Here is a 19,094-nt window from a genome sequence, read left to right on the forward strand (position 1 = left end):
CTGTACCTTTTATTTTGTTATTTGTAATAAAGTATCTGACAGTATTTAACATACATGCATAGAACCACTGGAAACTGATCTAGGATCATAATCTTCCTTAAATATCTGGAAGATTGCAAGCAGAGTTTTAAATTCAATTAGTTCCCCTTTTTTGAATGCAGTTAAACTTGGAAAAAGAAAATCAGATTGTCACCAAAAATGCTACTCCATAATAAATCTTCACAGAGCAGTTTAATTGAACTGCTAGTTCTTGACAAATTACTAGCATGCATCTCCATTACATGTCTATTCAGAACATATGAATCTATGAATGATATGAATCTATGAATTATCAATTCACTTCAATGTAACTAATATTTGTTCAGTATTTTACATACAGACATTCTTCAACTTTCTCAATGGCATTTTGGTTTTGTTGATGAAAATCCTGTTTGTACACTCAGTTATCTGATTATGAAAATCTAGTTTCAAAGGCAAGAGGATTCTTTTTTTAGTTTTCTGTAAAATTAACTGTTGAATTGGTAAGATTTTACATCTGATTTGACATGTAACTGCTGAGACATTCGGTGTCATTGCTGTACCATTCCAAAGTTCTGGATCCTGTTAAGTATGAGGATTTTATTACCTTCCTTTGACAAAAATACATACATATGCATTTTAAAGGAATGGTAAGTTTTCACTGATAAAAGGAATACAGAGAAAGATTAAGTGAAGAACAAATATATATATATATATGCAGTATATAAATGGAATTAGGAGGTGTTCAGCAAAACATCTTTACTTTGCTAATTCTTGGGCTAAGGTTGCCCCTGTGTGTGCTACTCATTATCTCCCTGCAAGGAAGGAAAGAAGCTGCACTCTTATGATTCTCATTCCTGCAGCAGCATCAGAACATTAATTCTGGGGCCTTGGAACTCACTGAAAAATGAAATGAGCTGCAACGTTTCCCTTTGCTACCCAGAAGAAAACTGTGCCCAAGTGTTCTGGATTCATGTGGTCTGCTAGTTCCTTAGCAAAGGCATTCAGTCCTGGGAAGTTCTCCTTTGCAGGGTGCCAGGAAGCAGTGGCAGGAGAGTAAGGCTGCTGTCCTGGGGGACATACAGGGAAGGACTGAGTATCCAGGATGGAATATCCTTCTGGAATATCCTTCCAGCAGTCACACCAGGTCTGGAGCCAGACACCCTACCTGAGTGACAGGGGAGGCCTTATCTCCCAGCAGAATGATGAGTTCCTCTCACTACTTTATTACTGTTTCATACAACATGGAGCTTTTAATTTTTTTGATTGATTGTCCTATTTTATTGCTCAAGTGCTGTGTGGCATATTGCTGGCTTTTGTCATTGGAGTCTGTTTTGAAAGACTGACTTTTATACTGCTTCAGGCTTTCACAGTGAGAAGTGCAGCAAATGGCCAAGCAATACACTTTATAGTGAATATTGGCCCAAATAAACGTGAGGAAAACATGAATTCCATCTAGAGACTTCAGAAATCGTGAATCATGCTTTCCTAAGTGATAAACTTCAGAAATACCAGTACAGTGGATGGGGTGATGGCTGCAGTTGTGAGAGCAGAGTGCACTTCCCAGAGAGTCACACGGGAGCAGGGATTGCTGGTAGGGCAGGGGAGAGAGCCTGACCTGCTGGCTATTGCAGATTAAGCCAATTAGCAGGACCTGCAGAAGGCTATAAAGTGGTGGGAGTGACAGAAGATAACTGATAAGCAGCCCTGCAAGGTGTTGCTCAGTGGGAAGTTCCACAGGTCAGCACATCACTCATGGTGCTGGACAGTTGGCTGTGGTGCAGCGTGCGTGGTGTGGGAGACCTGGGCATGCAGACAGACACCAACCAGGCACACCTGGACTCCTGAAAGTGAGAATTTCAGTTGCTCCAGTCTCTCCTCAGCAGGCTTTCACACTGAGAGCAGTGCTGGCCAGTGCTTTCTGGTGTGCTAAACCTGAATTCTCACCCACTCTGTAACAGGGGCTCCACCTCCAGGATGGATCAGGGCCTGGAGTTGGCTGGTGGCACAAATGAAAACTTTCTTCATTCATCATGAAAGAGCATTTCAGGAACCTATTTGCTGTTTCTCCTACCTGTGTGCTGTTTTTTCACAGGATTGTTCCAGCATCTAGGTACATGTTGGGCCATAAATAAGATAAACTAAGCTGGAATTTATTCCAGCTAAGCACAGGCAAAACCAATAAAGTTATACGAATATCTGTCAGTTTTGAGAATAAGCAAGTTTTAAAAGGAAATACAGAAAACATCAATGTGAGTTTCCTGCTCTGGTTTTAGAAAAATAATTGTAGTTGCTTGGACTAATTTGATAGGTCTCAGTTCAGAAAAAGAAAACCACAAGCAAATATTAATGGAACATAGGCACATAGCTGAAGTTAAGCAGGTGCTTAAATGCTTGGCTGTACCGAAATGCAGTGATTTAATTAGGATCTTGTTACATTTGACAGGCATATCTGATTTGCAGGCTAGAGAGAGAGCAACAAGAAAAGCTAATTCTAGGTAAATGTGTCTGGGTCCCAGTCTGTGGCAGCAGGAGAGGCAAGCTGCATTTCAGTAAGGGGCTTGTATCTCTTGTATGAGAGCAGTTTGTAAGATGAGCATTCCATATTCCAGGCCTGCAGAAGTCCCTGGGATTCTTAAGTGGCTATTCAAAATGAAAAAAAAAATCAAGCAAGAGAAGTGCAAGGTTTTCATTTGTTTTCTTTGATGTTCATCTGCTAAGTCAAGTGCTGGCCTTCACTTTCTCCACCTATGGACAAGGAATAGGTGCTCTGCTGCACGTTTATTTGATTGGGTTTTTTTCCAGTAAGGGGTGACTCATGTTTTTTTTCTTCAGAGTACATAATATAGTGTATCAGGTTTAGTAGTTGCATTAGTACAATGAGCTGAAATCATTAAATTGATTCCACATGTGATAAATACCAGATTAAAACAGTCAGCAACCCCTCGATATCCCTTCCTATCTTTAATGTTGATAACATCATAGTAGTAAAGCTGTTGAAAATAAAAATATAATGAAATAATAATTCCATGGAAGCTATTTGGGTATCTGCACTGTGAGTTTGGCAGGACTTCACTAACTATCCATGGCATTTTTAGGACAGGTAAAGGAAGTGAACTGTGAAATGAAAAATAAAAAGTCCCAGAAACTTCTTTTCCTCTGCCTATTCATCAAGTGTATGGTGGCCATTAAAAAGAAATCAAGAGTTCTCTTGTTCTGTCCTGGATCAGAAATGCCAATTGTAGTTATTTTAGTACCAATTATGATTGATTTTAAATACTTTTCTGATTATAGAATTTACCGCAGAAAAAATAGAACAGTATAATAGCCACTCTGGTTAATTTAAAATTTCAACAGTACTCCCAAACTTGGGGGCACCTCTTGCTTACAGGGTAGGAGCTGAGAGTTTAGAATAATCCAAATGCTTTAGTGATATTTTCCTCAAAACAATGTCTGAATATATGCTTAATTGTCACTTTTTTGGCTGTCTTTTAAAAAATGCTCCTGTCTTTAAGGGCATTAGGACATTGCTACCAGTATTTTGAAAGGTTTTACAATGTCTTTTTTGACTGGTGAACTGAAAAAAATGCAAACTATTATTTTGTTCATCTTGTTTTTAAACTGAACTGCATTATCAACTTAGTGTGTGCTCTGAAGGTATTGTTAAAAGTGCTTTGAAAACTTGTAAATCCCTGTAATTTATGTTCCTGTAGTCTCAAATGCTTCTTTCTGTCCTTCTGGTTTTAATTTGAATGCAGTCTTGTCTGGGTGTGTACCTGTAAAATTGTGTTTTTCTAAGTACAATTTACAGTCATGACCCTCAGTTTTACAGTGTTCCAGCCTTATAGGAGCTTCCTCCTATGCTGAAAAGCCAACTTTGGGTCAAACAGCTCTTTCATATTGTAATTGTCTAATCAAGGTTACTTGGAACAGATCCGATTTGGGCATTTTTTAGTTTATGGCAAAGATTTTATAAGAATATCAAGTGAAATGGAAAGGTTCCTTTGTAGGAGACCAGTGATAGCATTGCCTTATTTCTTCAGATGTATACAGTTGTAAACTTAGCCTTCTTCATGACAACAGTCCCATTTATCTAAACAATTCTCCTTTTAGAGCCAATGGCACTGATAGAAACCGAGATAAGGAGCACAGATGGGAGGATCTCTCTGAGTCTCTCCTTACAGAAACTCCTCACTGGGCAGCTCACAATCCCCTTTTCTTTTTGGTGCCTGAGAATGGCAGACGTCTCCCCTGAAACACAGTCCTCTCGAATTGCCAGCTGCAGGAAGGGATGGTCAAGCTTCGGGAGGGTTTTTAAAATCCTGGTGGTTTTTTCCTGGATTTTCTTTCCCCCGTTCTTAGTGCGCTCAAATGGCAGGCGTCGGCATTTTGTCTTTCATGCCTCTACCTCAGAATAGTCCCTGAGCTGTAATTCTTTGTCTTTTGAATTAAGGTATTAAATTATCTATTTTACTGTAATCTGTAAATTAATCCCTTATTTATTTGCTGTTTTTTTTGGGTGATAGAGAAAAAAAAAATTCAGGGCTTTGTATTTTTTATATTACTCTGCAATAAAAATAGTACTTGCACACTGAAACAGAAGTTATTTGAACTAAATGTTGTAGGCTTTATTTTTAGTACTTACTCCTCATCCATGCTCATTTTTTTAGCATGACTTCAGCACCCTTGGTGGTTAAGAGGAAGAGAAGAACAGATAGATCACGTGCTTCAATTTGTTCTGTTTGTATTTTCAGATCATTGTACAATCTGGCCGTCACCCCACGGTGCTGCAGAAACTCTGCCAGTTGCCTTTCCAGTATTTCAGTGATCCTCGTTTAATCAAAGTGCTCTTCCCTTCGCTCATAGCTGCGTGTTACAATAACCCTCAGAACAAGATCATCCTGGAGCAGGAGATGAGCTGTGTTTTACTGGCCACCTTCATCCAGGTACGGCTGCGGAGCTGTGCTCGCCTTTGCTCTCAGGGTGGGGATCTTCACTTCAGCAGAACAAGCAAACAGCTCTGAAGTGCTTCCAGACTCACTGCAGCTCTTCTAAACCACAGATTACGCCTGTACTTGAGGCATCTTATCACACTGAAAGGTTACTGAGGAGTTCAGGTTCTCACTGTTCGTGCAGAATCCGGTTTCTGTTAGGGTTCCTGGATGTACTGGGAAGATTTGATGTAGATCTTAAAATATTTATTTTTTTAAAAATTCCTGCCTATATAGCATATCTGAAATCAGTATATTGATGTGTTTACATATAAATTTATAGTTGTATACTGTGTGCCATATATTTACAGAGAGCTGGGAAAGTGTACGTATTATATGCAGAAAATACACAAAACATATGTTACCAGTCTAATCTTGCAATCTTTATTTTTGACAGTAAGCCACCGAGGTCATTACAAATACTGTTTTGAATAAAGATTTGCATTCTTTTTCTTCCCTTTGTCTAAATTTATATGCTGTTTTATCTATCAGATTTTTTGCCTGCCTCATGGTTTTCAAGCATTTTATTGATTGTTTCCAGTGAATAAATGCAGTTTTTGTAAATACCATACTGTTAAAAATAATAGCTTTTGGGAGTCTGTAACCCTGTATCAGTCACCTGAAAGTTACTGTTGTTGATAAAGAAATGTTAATCAAAGTCCTTTCCCTAATGCTTTACAGCTAGTCCAGCAATAGGCTACATGCATTTCAGAGAGAAAGTACCAGAACTAAATATTTACTAAAAGTCTTTGCATAACATCAAACTTAGGAGTGCAGCTACTTTTTATCCTTTTAATACTAAAATAATTGCAGAGCATTTTTTTTTTTTTAAAGAAGTTTGGAACTTAGTATTAAAAACATTTGCCATACAGTAATGAACTTCTGGTTAAATACACAGCTATAACTCTTCTTTGGCTTTCTTATAGTGAAACTGAAAAATATAATTTATGCATTGTTAGTAAGTGCGGCAAGTTTAGTTTGGGGTTTTTTCAGCTAAAAAACAGGAGCGTGGAGGAGAATGTTCCCTATATGAATAATTAAGGTTGTTTATGTTGATTTCTGTTCTGTAAGAGATGAAATGGCACTAAAATCTCCAGTAGATGCAGTAAAGCGTAAGTATATTTATAAGGGTCAACGTTACTAATTTGATTTCCAGTTGGTTGTGTCGCAGATGGCAAGCTCGTGTACTGTGCCTGCAGGCTTTTAAAGAAAGGTGTTCTAGTAAAATATGGAAGAGCTATGTGTGCTGTGAAGTGTCCTGTCACTGCTGACTTCAGGGGTCCTTCAGTATTTTGCCCGTTTTGAAGTCTAATCCCGAGAGTTGCACACGCACACACGGAGCGCGGTGCTGGCAGGGTCCAAGGAATGCTGAGATCCCGCGCACGCACAGGGACCTGCTGCTCTACTTCTGTTTCAGCTCGCTGCTGTTTGTCAGGCAAATCTCTCATTTGCTTCAGCAGAAGGTTTGGGAAACCTAACTAAAATGTTGCCCTGTGACTAGAAAATGAGATTCTTCCTTTGCCAGGGAACGCCAAAAGAAGTCCCATTTGCGTAAAAGGTTGGTGGCGTGTACGAATATAACACTTAAATACAGTGTGTTAAATGTGCAGCCAAAATCAAAGGAAGGGCATTTCTGCATTTTACAGCGCTCTCCCTACCAATAGATTTATTTCCATCAGCTGAAGTTTGCATCAGCCTGTTTATTTTTGTTACTTCTGTTTGGCGATGTGCAGGAATAAGTGGAAACATTCAGGAGTATCCATGATTTGCTGTGCTGTATCTTATCTCGGGTAGTCCCTTCCTCAGAACTCTGCTGGCTGGAGACTCCAGCACAGGACAGGGTCTGTGGTGGGGAGCTGGCTGGTTCCGGGCGAGGTCGGTGTCCGTGCTCGCTCGAGGATGCTGCACCCCAACGCCTGACAGCAGCAGGATTGCGCAGTGCTCTGCGCTGGGCACAGCTGGGGCACAGCTGGGGCACAGCTGGGGGCACAGCTGGCTGCCAGGGCCAGCAGCGCTGGGCAGCAACTCCACCTTCTCCCAGGAGATCAGCACCTCAGGCTCCTGGATTGCTGGGAAGCACAGCCATTGAAATTGGGATCAGTCATCAGTTTCGTAAGAGTGTATTTGGAGTTGCGAGCAAAAATCTGAAACACCATTTGTTTTACAGAAACATTGCTGTGGTTAAATGGCTTAATAAAAATCACAATAATAACTATTTCCTCAGAAGACATTGACTAGAAATATGTTTTTTGAAAACAGATATAAATAAATGTATAAAAATCCACTGTAAATGACAGAGTTTAAGTGCTGGCAGTACTGTATTATGAAACTCAGCAAACAAGCCAGAGTTTGTTAATTTACAGATTACATGAAGTATTGGTATTTTTGAATGGCTATGAAGACTTTTAAATGTTGTTTTAATTCCTCACATGTAAGATCTGAAAACCTGATGCCTTTTTTTTTGTTTGTTTTCCCCTATAGGATTTTGCACAGAGCCCAGGCCAAATGGAAAATCAGTTATCCCAGCAGAGGGGTACGTTCCCTGCAGTGTCACAGAGTAACAGCTGGGTAGCAAAATGTGTAGATTCTGTGATTTAAGTACTTTGAATCCGCATGGCTGAAAAGGAATACAGTAAATTTACAGTTTGGGGGTGGGCTCCCTGGCTTACATCCTGTCCTGTGCATAAATGTCTTCCAGTCTGCTGCTCGTCTATCAGGGATTCAGACTGTTAATCTTTATTCAATGCTATGTGGTATCGTATCTTAAAATGTGATACTGTACCTGCACATATTTAATTAGCTGACACAAAGGCTGCCTTCAAAAGTTTTAGGTTGCAGAAGCTATGCTGCCATGCCAATGCACTCAGGGAGCCAAAAATCTCTAAAATACTGTCCTGTAATTGTCCTTTAAAGTTTGTCAGTTTGCAGAAGAGTCGTGAGTTTTTTTCCCCCCTCAGTTATTATAAATATTATTTTAAATGCAGTCAACCTTTTTAGGCTAAACATTTGAAAGATGCCCAGCTGAGATGGCTGTTACTTGCTAAAGACATCTGAAATTCAAGTGTTGATGGGCATCTGGTCTTGGGAATTGTGCATCAAATGTGACACTCGGACAATCGTTCCTCCCTCATAAGTAAAAATACACCCCCATTTCCTCAGCATTTGCTAGGAGGTGAATGGTTCTAGGTCTAAAGCATCAAGTTTTTGTTTAAAAATAAATTATAAAATTAAAGTAACTTTATGGACATTTTTACTGTCAATATCAGACATCTCAGTCTGAAGCAGACTCATGCAGTGTCTGCAGCACCAACTTTCCAGGATTGTATTTCCATGAGATTCTTCTCAAGAAACATCTAAAATCCAAGTGGAAAACTTGCTTTTTATTTTCACTATTCAGACTGGAGGAACTTTTAAACAAACACATGAGTGCGATTTGCAAACATTATCCAGTTGCAAAAAAGTTAATAATTGTGTAGGCAGGATTATTTTTATCTCGTATATCACTTGAATGTGAAGGATGATATCCCCCCAAAAAAAGGAATAATCACACCGATAGGAATAAAACCTGAAAGCACAAACTTCATAGCTGGGTGCTGCATGGAGGGTCAGACCCTCCAAGCTGTGCACAGTGGAGTCCTGTCCACGTCCCTGCACACTCTGGAGTGAAAGCTGCATTTGTGCCCATGCTCTGGGGAGTCAGGAGCACAACTCTTCTGCAGCCCTTTGTGGTAAAAAAAAAGAAACTGCTGAGCAGAAAATGCCCCTGAAGCTTCTCAAAGTGTAACGAGGCTGAGTGGTGTGTCCAAGAACATAAAGTGTGCAAAGATGTAAAATGTTGCTCTGCACAGGGCAGAGAGCCTGACCAGCTAACAAATGGAACCTTTGCTCATCAGAGCCTCTGCTGCCGTTCTTAAAGCCAAGCGTGGATGCCGTGAGCTCCATAAAGCGTCACCCCATGGGCTGAAGAGATTTGGATAGGGAGAGGGGAGTAAATTACTTAAAGTAATTTAAGTATCTCAAATTGGCTGCACATTCATTATTCTTGTTTTACTGTCATCTTATCTTAAGAGAGAATAACTTGGTAATTTTATGTTCTGTCTTCAACAGAAAAATTTTTCAGTTCTCAAGATTATCTTGAGCTCTCCAACAGATTCCCTCGGCAATCCTGGGAAGAAGCTCGACAGTTCTTCTTGAAAAAATAAGAGTTGTATTTAGCTTTTAAATCCCTAACATCGTCACACTGACCAGTTCCTGCTGACTACCTTCTTTAAAACGCTGTTCCGCAATGGTTTTGATACTCTAAATACTTGTCCTATAGATATATAATTTGCACTATTTATATAAGTACTGTAGATACTTCCAATTTCTGTTTTGTAATTTTGATAATTTGAGTTTATTTCGTTCTTGTATCCAATGCCATGATATTGGTGTTTTCTGCCCTGTGGTGGGACTTGCACTGCAGAACTGCTGAAATAAGGTTGCAAATAGAGAAAATATGTTCTATATATCTTGTAATAAAATAACTTATTCTGTCTTGTGTGATTCCTGTGTTAAAATCATCGGTGTGTTTGAATTACCATAAGCAACACGGTTCAGAAAGAGAGAAAAAAAAACAAACACTCATAAGATGTTTTTCTCGGTAGCAAGAGTCAATCACAATCAAATCAAAATAATTCGTCAGATCTGGCCACGGAGAAAGTCTGCTTATAATTTTTTGGGTGATTGAGGACACGTCACCCAAGACAGACTTTTTAGACCTCATGCATTTTTAACGCCTCGGCGGGGCCGAGCGGGGCTCGCTGCGCCCTCACGGCGCTCCGGGCGCGGCGGAGGCTCCGCGCCCGCTCCGGCCGGAGCCGCGCCCGAGCGGCGCTGAGGGGACGCGCCACGCCCGGCGCCGATCGCGGCCCGCGGGCACCGGAGCACGACCCGGGCAGGACGGGAACCGCGACCGGTGCCGCGGCAGAGACCAGCACCGTGATCGTGACCGGCAGCGGAGCAGTCCCTTCCTGGCGGCCCCGGGCCGCGGCCCGAGCGCCGCCCGTGGCTGCCCGGCCCTGAGGCGAGCCGCGCTCCTCGCTCGGGAGACCGCGCGGAGCTCCAGCCCGGCCCGGACGGAGCCAGGTAACGGCGGGGCCCCGCGGCGGGCTGGGAGGGCGGCAGGATTCCCATCCCCTCCTGTCCCCAGCCGGGAGATTGCTCATCCCGGCGGTGCAGAGCAGCCCCGGGCTGAGCGGCCCGGGCCTCTCCGTGCGCCCCGACGGCAGCTGGCCCTGGGGGCCCGGTCCCTGCACCCCCGCTCCGCCGTCTGTCGGGGTGTGGAGCCACCGCGGCACCGCGCTGCGCATCCCCTGCAGCCCGGAGGGCTCCGGCAGGGCCCGGCTCTCCCCCGCTGCCCGGGGATGGGGTCAGTGGGGGCTCGCCGTGCCTTGAGTTTGGGCGGGCCCGCGGGAGCTGGTCCTGAGCAGGTAAGGGGCCTGGGAGCAGGCGGGCCCGCTGGTCCCGCGCGGGTGAGGGGAGGGCGCGGGAGCTGGAGCGGCCCTGCCGCGCTCCCAGGTGATGCCAGAGGCAGATAAGGAGTCGCCGCCTGGGTCTGTTCGGGGGGATGGAGACGCGGGAAGGAAGGGCTCGCCTCGCCCCGCCGCCCAGCCCCGCCGCCCCCAGGTCGGAGGCGAGGCGGCCCCGCGCCGCGGCAGGTGCGGCACGGCCGGACGAGCCCGGGGCTGCTCCGAAAGGGAAACCTGCGCTCCGCCTCCCCGGCTATAAATAAGCGGCCCCGGTTCTGAAAGCCGATTAGCGGGGTGCGGTGAGGCCGTGCGGGAGAAGCCGGGGCTGTGCCCGTCCCGACCCTCTCTGTTCCGCTCCCGAGCCGCACGGCCGCGCCGCTCCGCGCCTGGGGCGCCCCTTCGCTGCCCTTTCGCGACTTTTTAAAGTTCGGTTTTGTTTTTTTCGTTTAAATCCATTTTTCTTTTCTTTTTTTTTTTTTTATTAAGTCCAAAATATTTAATCCCACTATTCAACCGCTGACTCTGACAATAAATAACAATAACTTACTTTTGATCGTTAAAGGCGCAAACAATCCGTCCTTCGTCCACTGATAACTTAACATTATTAGTACTGGTTTTCCCGTTAAAAAGTCTCGTTTCCGTGTCCCTTTTTCCAGCGATCGTGCGGGGCCGGGCATCGTGGCCCGGGAGAGGCATCGGTGTGAGATGAGGCTGGACGGCGCGGCTCCGCGGAGGAAGTTCCAGGCCAGCTCCGCGGCCGCAAGCCGGAGGAGTCTCTCCCCATTTTGTAGATTTTTTTTTTTTTATGATTTATTTTTCCCTTTCAAAAATAAAAGAAAAACCGTCCCCAGCACAAACGGCGAGGGACAGGGCGAGGAAGCCTGTCATCGTGCCGGGCTTCGGCAGGGAAATCCGAGTTTCTTCGGGGAAAAGAAACATCGAAATCCGCAGGGAAAAAAAACAACCAAAACCACGGAAAAAACAGGGCGGGGGCTCTTTCTCCGGTCTGGTGAAGGCAGCGAGGATCCCGGTGCTTTTTTGGCCGACAGTAACATATTTTTTGTTTGGTTTTAAATAACAATAATTAAAAAACAAAGGCATTTGTCCGGCGCTCTGGGAGCGGCCCGGGGCCGGGTGTCTCATGCAGGGAGCGCAGGCATGCGGAGATCCCGCGACGGGGCGGACGGGCCGCTTCACGTCTCGGCCGGGCTGGGTACCATGCTGTTGGGGGTGTCGGGGAGCTGGGAGGACAGCGAGGTCACGTCGCTGCCGGAGGAGGTGCCCAAGGAGCCGGACTCGGAGAAGGAGACCTGGGGGAGCAGCGATGGTGAGGGCATGGCGCGCTCGGCCCCTGCCCCGTCCCCCTCCCTCAGCACCCGGGCCGGCCCCTGCCCGTGCCCTGCGGCCCCGCGGGCGGCCCGGCGCGGCTCACCAGCTGCTGGAAGGCGGCGGGCTGCTCCAGGTCGCTCTGCAGGGCGAACTCGCTGAGCGCCTTCCAGGGCGGCTGGTAGGTCTGAACCTCCACGGCGCTGCCCTGCACGGCGCTCTCGTGGCGGATGGGGCTGCCGGCCACCAGCGGCGTCCCGGTGAGGCCCTGCAGGCTCTGCGGGCACACGGGGATTCAGCGCGACTGCCGCCCGAGCCCCCCACCCACAACTCCCTCCCCGCTGAGGAGGGCGGGCGCTCACCGTCTTGTCGTTGTGCTGCTGCTGCTGGAGCTGCTTCATGAGAATGGACTTTTTCTTGTCCTTGCAGCGCTTGTTCTGGAACCAGACGCGGATGACGCGGGGACTGAGCCCCGTCATTTCCACAAGCTGCTCCTTCATGAGGGCGTCGGGGCGCGGGTTGGCGGCGTAGCAGGTCCGCAGCGTGTGCAGCTGCTTCTCGTTCAGCACCGTCCGCACGCGGGTGGTCTTCTCCGCCGCCTTGTGCGCCGGCGGCCGCGGGGCGGGCGGTCGTCCGGGCACCGGCTCTGCGACGGGCGGGGAGGGCGCGCACCGTCAGCGCCGCCGCTCGCGTCGGGGGGCGGCCCGTGGTCGGCGCGGCAGAGCAGGTCGCGCTCCCGCAGGCAGAACTGGTCGCCGGGCAGGAGCTGGCGGCCGCAGGCGGCGCAGCGGAAGCACTCCAGGTGGTAGACGTGGTCGCGGGCGCGCATCACCAGGTCGCTGCTGCTGAACGCCGCCCGGCACTGGGCGCACTTGATGCCGAAGAGCCTGCGGGGACGCGACGCGCCGTCAGGACCCGCGGCCGCGCCGTCGGGGCGGCTCCAGGCGGTACCGCGGGTGCGGGCAGCGGCCGAGAGCCGGGTTTTCGTTGGGGGAAATTCGGGGAGTTTAAGGGGGCTTTTGTGCTTTTTCGGGTCTGGGTTATTTTTTTTCCTAACGAGCGCCGGCGCATTCGGGGTCACCTGCTATAATCGCGTTTGCAGTAGGCCTTGCCGTCGCGCAGGAAGCATGTGCAGGTCTCGTCCAGGGGCTGCCCGCACTCGGCGCACTTGAGGCAGGCGACGTGCCACTCCAGGTCCGGCGACACCCGCAGCAGGAAGGGGTCCTGGATGCGGCCCCCGCAGCCCGCGCACAGGGCCAGCCCCGGCCGCCCTGCCGGGAGCGAGCGGGGTACGGTCAGAGCCAGCAGGGTGCCAGCGCAGAGGTCAGCAATTAGGGAAAAGAACATTATCTTTTTTACACTTCATCCTTTTTCCTTATTCCGATTTGGTTTGGTTTTTTTTTTTTTTTCCAAAATAGGAAGAAAGAGAAATAAAGACAGACACACGGACAGAAAGGATGGAAACATGAAAGGAGACAAATTAATACGGCCAGGACAAAAAAAAAAAACAAAAAAACAAAACAAAACAAAAAAAAAAAAAGAAAAAGACAGAAGCTTGATCAAGGCAAATAAATGCAGAAAGACAGAGACGTAAATGTAGAATTTTGGAAAAGGAAAATAAAAGCAGAGCAGAGATACAAAACCAATAGAACAAGGGCTGAGGAAAACTTGAAAGAAATAAGGAAAGAAACAAAGAAAGAATGAACGAAAGAAATTAAGAAAAAGATATGAAAACAGAATGACGGAAGGAGATACAAAAGCATCGAAAACCCAGAGACGGTTAAAATGGGAACATGGACAAATGAAAACAGTAAGAGACATGGAATCAAAGAGACAGAAAGAGAAATAAAACTAAACAAGAACAGAAAGAAAATAAAATTTTTAAAAAGGGCAAAGAAATTTTTAAAAATACAAACTGAAACACGAAAGAGATAAAGAAAGGAAAACACGACCAAAGAAAGAAAGAAAAATAAAGGAAGAGCAGAGGGCAGCAGAGAAAGAAATGGAAACAGCCGAAAGAAATGAGCTCAGCGGCGCGGACAGCAGAAAGGACAGCGGGGCCGGGGAGCGCCGGGCACGAACGGGAACAGCGGCACCGGAGTTGCCCCGGGCCGAGCCCGCGGCCGCCATGGGGCCGCAGCCCTTCCCGGCGCTGTCAGCGCGCCCGCGGTCCGTCAGTCCGCCCGACGGCAGCGGCGGCGCGGAGCTCGACCCGGGGGTCCCGCGCACGCCCGCCCGCCCCGGCCCCGCGTTTTGCTGCGCTGCGCGCACTTACTCTTGGAGGGCTCCCCCATGGCGCCCGGGAGCGGCCGCGGGAGGAGGATGTCCACCATGCGGGCGGCCCCCTGCGCACCGGCGGCGATGCGGGATGCGGAGCCGCCGCTCCACCACTACCCGCGCGGCGCGGGGCGGGGGCCGCGCCCGCCCCCCCGGGCCGGCTGCCCCGTGCCCCGCGGGAGCAGCTCCTGCGCCCCGGCCGCCGCGGGACCCTGCGCGCGCAGGGAACGGCGGCATCGGCAGCCCGAGGAGGAGGAGATGCATTGTAGCTTTTTTTCCTCCTCTCTTTTCCCTGTTATTCTTCTTGACTTTTAGTTCGCCTAATTTTTTCTCCTTTTATTTCCCTCTTCCTTCTCTTTCTCGTCTCTTTTGCATTTTATTTCGTTGTTCTTTTCACGGCGTTCTTTTCCCCGCGTTTCGGCGTGCCGCTGGCAGGTGCCCGCGGGCCGGCTCCGGCGCTGCGCAGAGGAGCAGACGGGAAGGGGCTGCAGCTCCCGGCTGAGGCCCGGGTGCGGGAGAGCCGCCCCAACGGACCCGAACAGAACGGACCGCATCGTCGGGGCGGCCGTCGCGGGCAGCAGCCTCTGACGAGTTGAAATTAGTGGAGAAAAATAGTATTTTACTGCACTTTCATGCACCTGATTCCATGCTGTTCCCGCAGCTGAACCTCTCCTGTTGCTTTTTTATACCTTCTGTTCTTTTTTCTTCCTTCTTTTCGCCCAGTCGCCACGGGCTTCCCGTGCATTAGCAGAAAAATAGGGAAAGCAGTTCCGTGGCCTTTGACTCAGTGTTAAATTCCCAAAGACTTTGCAGCGCAGCAACACAAGTGCCTCATAAGGTCCAGGAAAGCTTAAAAATGCTGGAATTGAGGTTCCTGCTGTCTTGGGGCTTTGCTCCTTTCCTTCACCTCCATGAAATTACCTCTTTAATTTTACACGTGGAATTTGACAGGCATTTGCCAACCTGTATGGCTTGGGAAGGACATGGTGACTTCAGATGTCGGCTCAGGAAGGGCAGGCTGCGCTCATTTTCCTCACAGGAGGGAGGTGGGATGGGTTTTCCCTCTGAAGCACTTGTCTCTTGTGCGAGTCAGGCACCCTGCAGGTATGAAACCCCAGAAGCTGGGGAGGGGAAAGGACTCTTTGGATAAAGTGCTTCACTATTTGACCCGCTCTCCCAGCCTGGTCACAGCCCCTGCTACCCCTTTAAGGGCCCCAAATGTTGAAAGCAAGCTCTTAAATTTGTACGATAGCTGCGGGGGGAAAGAGGTGGATGGCATTAGAAGTACCCACTTCAGCAGGGACACATGTCACCAAGGGGTTTTGGTATCCCTGCCTGCCCCTGCATGTGCAGAGGTGCGGTGCAGCAGTGACATCCTCAGGGCAGGGTGAGCCCTTGTGTTCCCTGCCTGTGTACCATGAGTGCCCTGCTGGGGCTTATGGTCTGACTGCTGCCCACCACCGGCCAGTGGCAGAGCTGTGTGGGGAGTGAGAGGTATGAAGGCAATTGGAAAAGTTTGGTTGGTTCTTCAAACTGGGGTCACCCCGAGGGATGGGTGATGGGAACCTCTACAGCACTGTGGGGCACCACAGGTCCATGACTGAGCACCTGGCAGGCAAGAGGGTACAGAAGGGTGACTTCAGCCTGAGTCAGAATCCAGAGTCCTGGGTGAGTCAGTATCTGCATGTGTTAACAATAAAATGCAAAAATGTCAGTGATAGGAGAATGAGACATATCTAAGAATACAGCAGCTTGGCAGGGATGCTCTGTGTTGCATCAGCCTTTCCCCACTCGAGGGCAGGATCCTGTCTGCTCTCCCAAACCTCCCACCAGTTTAGGAATTAGTAAAGTTACAGCTGAGCCAACCAAACTTTTGGTTGGCTATCAAACCTGTGCAGAGCTGTGCTGCAGTCACACCTGTATCCAAACAGAGCAATGTGCTCACACCAGGCAGGTATGGTTGGACTGGACGCACCTCACAACCAGGCAGGTAGGAAGAGGGTAGCAGTGCTGCACAGTTTAGTAGAAAAGCAAAAAAAATTACTTGCCAGGGAAGTGTTGAAAGCCCTGCATCTCCTCTATGTGATATACAAAAATCTATACAGTTACTACAGGTAATGCCATGAGGCGTTGAACCAGCTTGATACCACATGTTTTACAAACAGGTTAATTGTTGATTCATCTGAGGGAGGGTAAGGGAAAGCACATCATAAAATCATGGAATAATTCAGTCCAGGGGGCACTTCTGGACCACTTCTTTCAGGTAATTTGGAGCTGCTGGAAGCATTTTCTAGTCAAAGCCAAGAGCAATCTCTCCTGCCACGCTGATTGCTGCTCGTTCTCCTCCACCCAGTGGCCAGAGATTCCAGTCTCTTTTGGGGCAGTTCCAGTCGGGTTTGGTGTGAGGGCTGGCAGGAGCTGCTGGCCACGGGCTGAAGCTGCCTAATGGTGCTTCCCGCTGTCCACAGAGCAGCTCTGGGGTTTGCTCCCAAATAAATACTCAAGTTCCTTCTAGAAGGGGGAAATGGTAACCTTTTTTTTTTTTTTTTTGCAGCAGATTGCAAAGGCAGTAAATGCTGATTCTTTCAGAGCCAACCATGGATTAAGTCCATTATAAAATTAAAACAGATGGAACGCAATTTCACTTACATTACAAAAAAGGACAGGAACCATCTGCAATAAGATTTAGCATTGCAAAGCTATTGTTATCATGTTACCATTAAAACCTTTGATGAAGAGTTTTCTTTCTTTCACAAACTTGTTCACATGAAACAAATGTTTTATTTATCCATCTTCCTAAGATAGTCATATTTTATTAAAAAGATGATGTCTCTCAAAAAACCTCCCTTGGTCCTAGCAGAATATGGCAAAACAAAAAAATGTTGTAAAACTCCCAAGACTGAGACACTGGGAGCTTCAATGGGGAAGATGTAGCAAAATGAGAATTCCCTATCCATTTTCCTCTAAAAAAACATTTCCTTGTGTTTGGGCACAATGTCTGATACTGAAAATAGATAATTAATGAGATAATGGGATACTGCATGTCACCTCCTGTCCAATGGGATTATCTGATGGCTAATTATGGACAGATTGTGATTAATGTGATTATGGATTGGATATTAATCTGATTCTGGATTGATCTAGTTATGTTTTAGTCTGCTCCAAATGGTTAATTGGATCTGAGATAATAGAAATGCAGCTTGCACCAGATTTTGCCACATCAGTTGATGAAGTATCTTTTGATCTGGGTGGGTTGCGAACAATAAATTATTTACAGCTGTTGAGAAAATGACTCTTCCTTAGAATGTAGTCATTCATTTTATTTTTGAGCGCCTTTGAAAACAAAATCAATATCCTTTCTAAAAGGAGATGTTGACAAAAGAAAGGCACGTACATAACTCACAAACAAATGTGACGAAATTAAACAGTGGTTAACCCGGTGGCCTAATGTCTGGTGATGCATTTGAATTGCTATGTGGAGCTTTGGGCTCAATTCTTCTGAGACCAGCAGGGGTTGGGAGCATTGCAGGGGAACAGGGCCCAGCGTTGGGGAAAGTGGTGTTGCACAACAGCTACTGCCAGCCCTGCTAGTGATTAAGAGTCAGCCATGGTAACATGGCAAAGAGAGCCCTTGCCATTTTTCCCCTCCGGATAAGAAAGATTCAGAAAGTTCATGAGTGCAGAAAAGACTTATTGGCCTATCTCCTCTGGTCTCCTTCATACCAGACCATGCAATTGGACACAGAATTATTATTTTTTCCCTCACAATGATCCTGTTAATTTATGGTTGACCTCAGTCGTCTCTCCCAGAAATGCATCTGGTCTTGGTGTCACCTGCCAGTGCAGGAGAGGCTGCCCTCTCTCCCATCCTGCCTGTTGACTACTTTCACTGGAATGGACCCCTAAGTTTAGGTTCAACCCCCAGACACTGGATCTCATTATGCTGTTATCTGCAGGATTAAAGGCAATGGGTAAATTGCAGAGTTTGTAGACTTTACCTTAGACTTTGTGACAGGGCAAGCAGGAGGTACATTAGCCTTTGTCACCAGGTTCTATAAGTGGCCAGAAGGTTCTCCTCCCTAATAGGCTCTGCAATAAAAGTATAAATAAAAAAATAGCAAAAATCAAGCAGGTTCCAAAACACTTAAAACAAGGCCTACTCCAGCTGCTGTGCTTACACAAAAGTGCTATTGACTGAGCAGAAACAGAAAGAAAAAAGGAAAAAGCAACTTTCTTTGAAAAGTCCTTAGAGGAAGGGAAAGAGTTTTTCCCCTGGAGCTGACTGTCCCTGCTGCTGCAGGAATGGCTCGGGCTGGTGTGAGTGGGAATACAGTGGCATCTGGATTCCTTTCCAGCAGTGTAATGGGCAAAAAAATGCAGCTACCCCTTTAAAAAATAATGCTGGTACAACCTGTGAGAGAATGTTACACGTATCTGCATTAACAACAGGGCGAGCTGCATGCAGAAGGAGGTTGGAAGGTCGTAAACCCCATCCAGGTGTCTGCACTGGGAGGGCAGCAGAGCTCTTCTCACCAGCATTGTTTCCCTTGTCCTCCATAAACCATCATCACTCTAGGCAAGACAAATTGCCTTCCAAGGTAACCCCAGCCTTTGCTTTCAGGAGGTTATGAGGGTCCCATTTTGCCTGCCAGCTTGGTAGAAAGGGTTTATTGAACTCCTCAGGTTATCTTGTTATTTAGGAATATGCAGCCTCACTTGTTACTTGACTGGCACATGGAAATTATTAGCAAAGGAGAGTAGTTTATAAAAAATAAAATACCTGGCTGTGGTGGTTTTGTAGGCTCAGTATTAGAAGGGCTGTCCCTGCTGTGGGGTAGCTTTGGGGGAGCTCTTTCCTCTGTCCTGCACTTTGTAAGCAGAGCTTGTGGCGTTGTCCCCGTCCAAAGGTTTCATAAGGCCTCAGGAAGGAGCAGCTGCTGCTCTGAGCCATGCAGGTGATGGTGGTAAGGTGACC

The 19,094-nt window shown here is 47.2% G+C and overlaps 2 protein-coding genes across 4 annotated transcripts in view; one reads left to right on the forward strand and one right to left on the reverse strand.

Annotated features, from left to right (window-relative positions):
- SCAPER (S-phase cyclin A associated protein in the ER) overlaps positions 1-9,551 on the forward strand; it is a 137,437-nt gene extending 127,886 nt beyond the window's left edge. For all 3 annotated transcript variants that reach the window (XM_039732460.1, XM_039732468.1, XM_039732476.1), the window contains exons 30-32: positions 4,773-4,964; positions 7,491-7,542; positions 9,117-9,551. In XM_039732460.1, the coding sequence (XP_039588394.1) occupies positions 4,773-4,964; positions 7,491-7,542; positions 9,117-9,211 (339 nt within the window). In that variant the 3' untranslated portion in view covers positions 9,212-9,551. The remainder of the gene's footprint in view (positions 1-4,772; positions 4,965-7,490; positions 7,543-9,116) is intronic.
- A 1,437-nt stretch (positions 9,552-10,988) lies between these two features.
- ISL2 (ISL LIM homeobox 2) lies at positions 10,989-14,246 on the reverse strand. The gene is given in 6 exon segments (XM_039732664.1): positions 10,989-11,826; positions 11,949-12,119; positions 12,205-12,494; positions 12,497-12,729; positions 12,924-13,113; positions 14,118-14,246. Coding segments are annotated over 6 exon segments (1,059 nt in total). The 5' UTR covers positions 14,176-14,246; the 3' UTR covers positions 10,989-11,709.
- Positions 14,247-19,094: the final 4,848 nt, after the last annotated feature.

Source organism: Passer montanus, unplaced genomic scaffold (assembly GCF_014805655.1).
Source record: "Passer montanus isolate IOZ18808 unplaced genomic scaffold, ASM1480565v1 scaffold111, whole genome shotgun sequence".
NCBI lineage: Eukaryota > Metazoa > Chordata > Aves > Passeriformes > Passeridae > Passer > Passer montanus.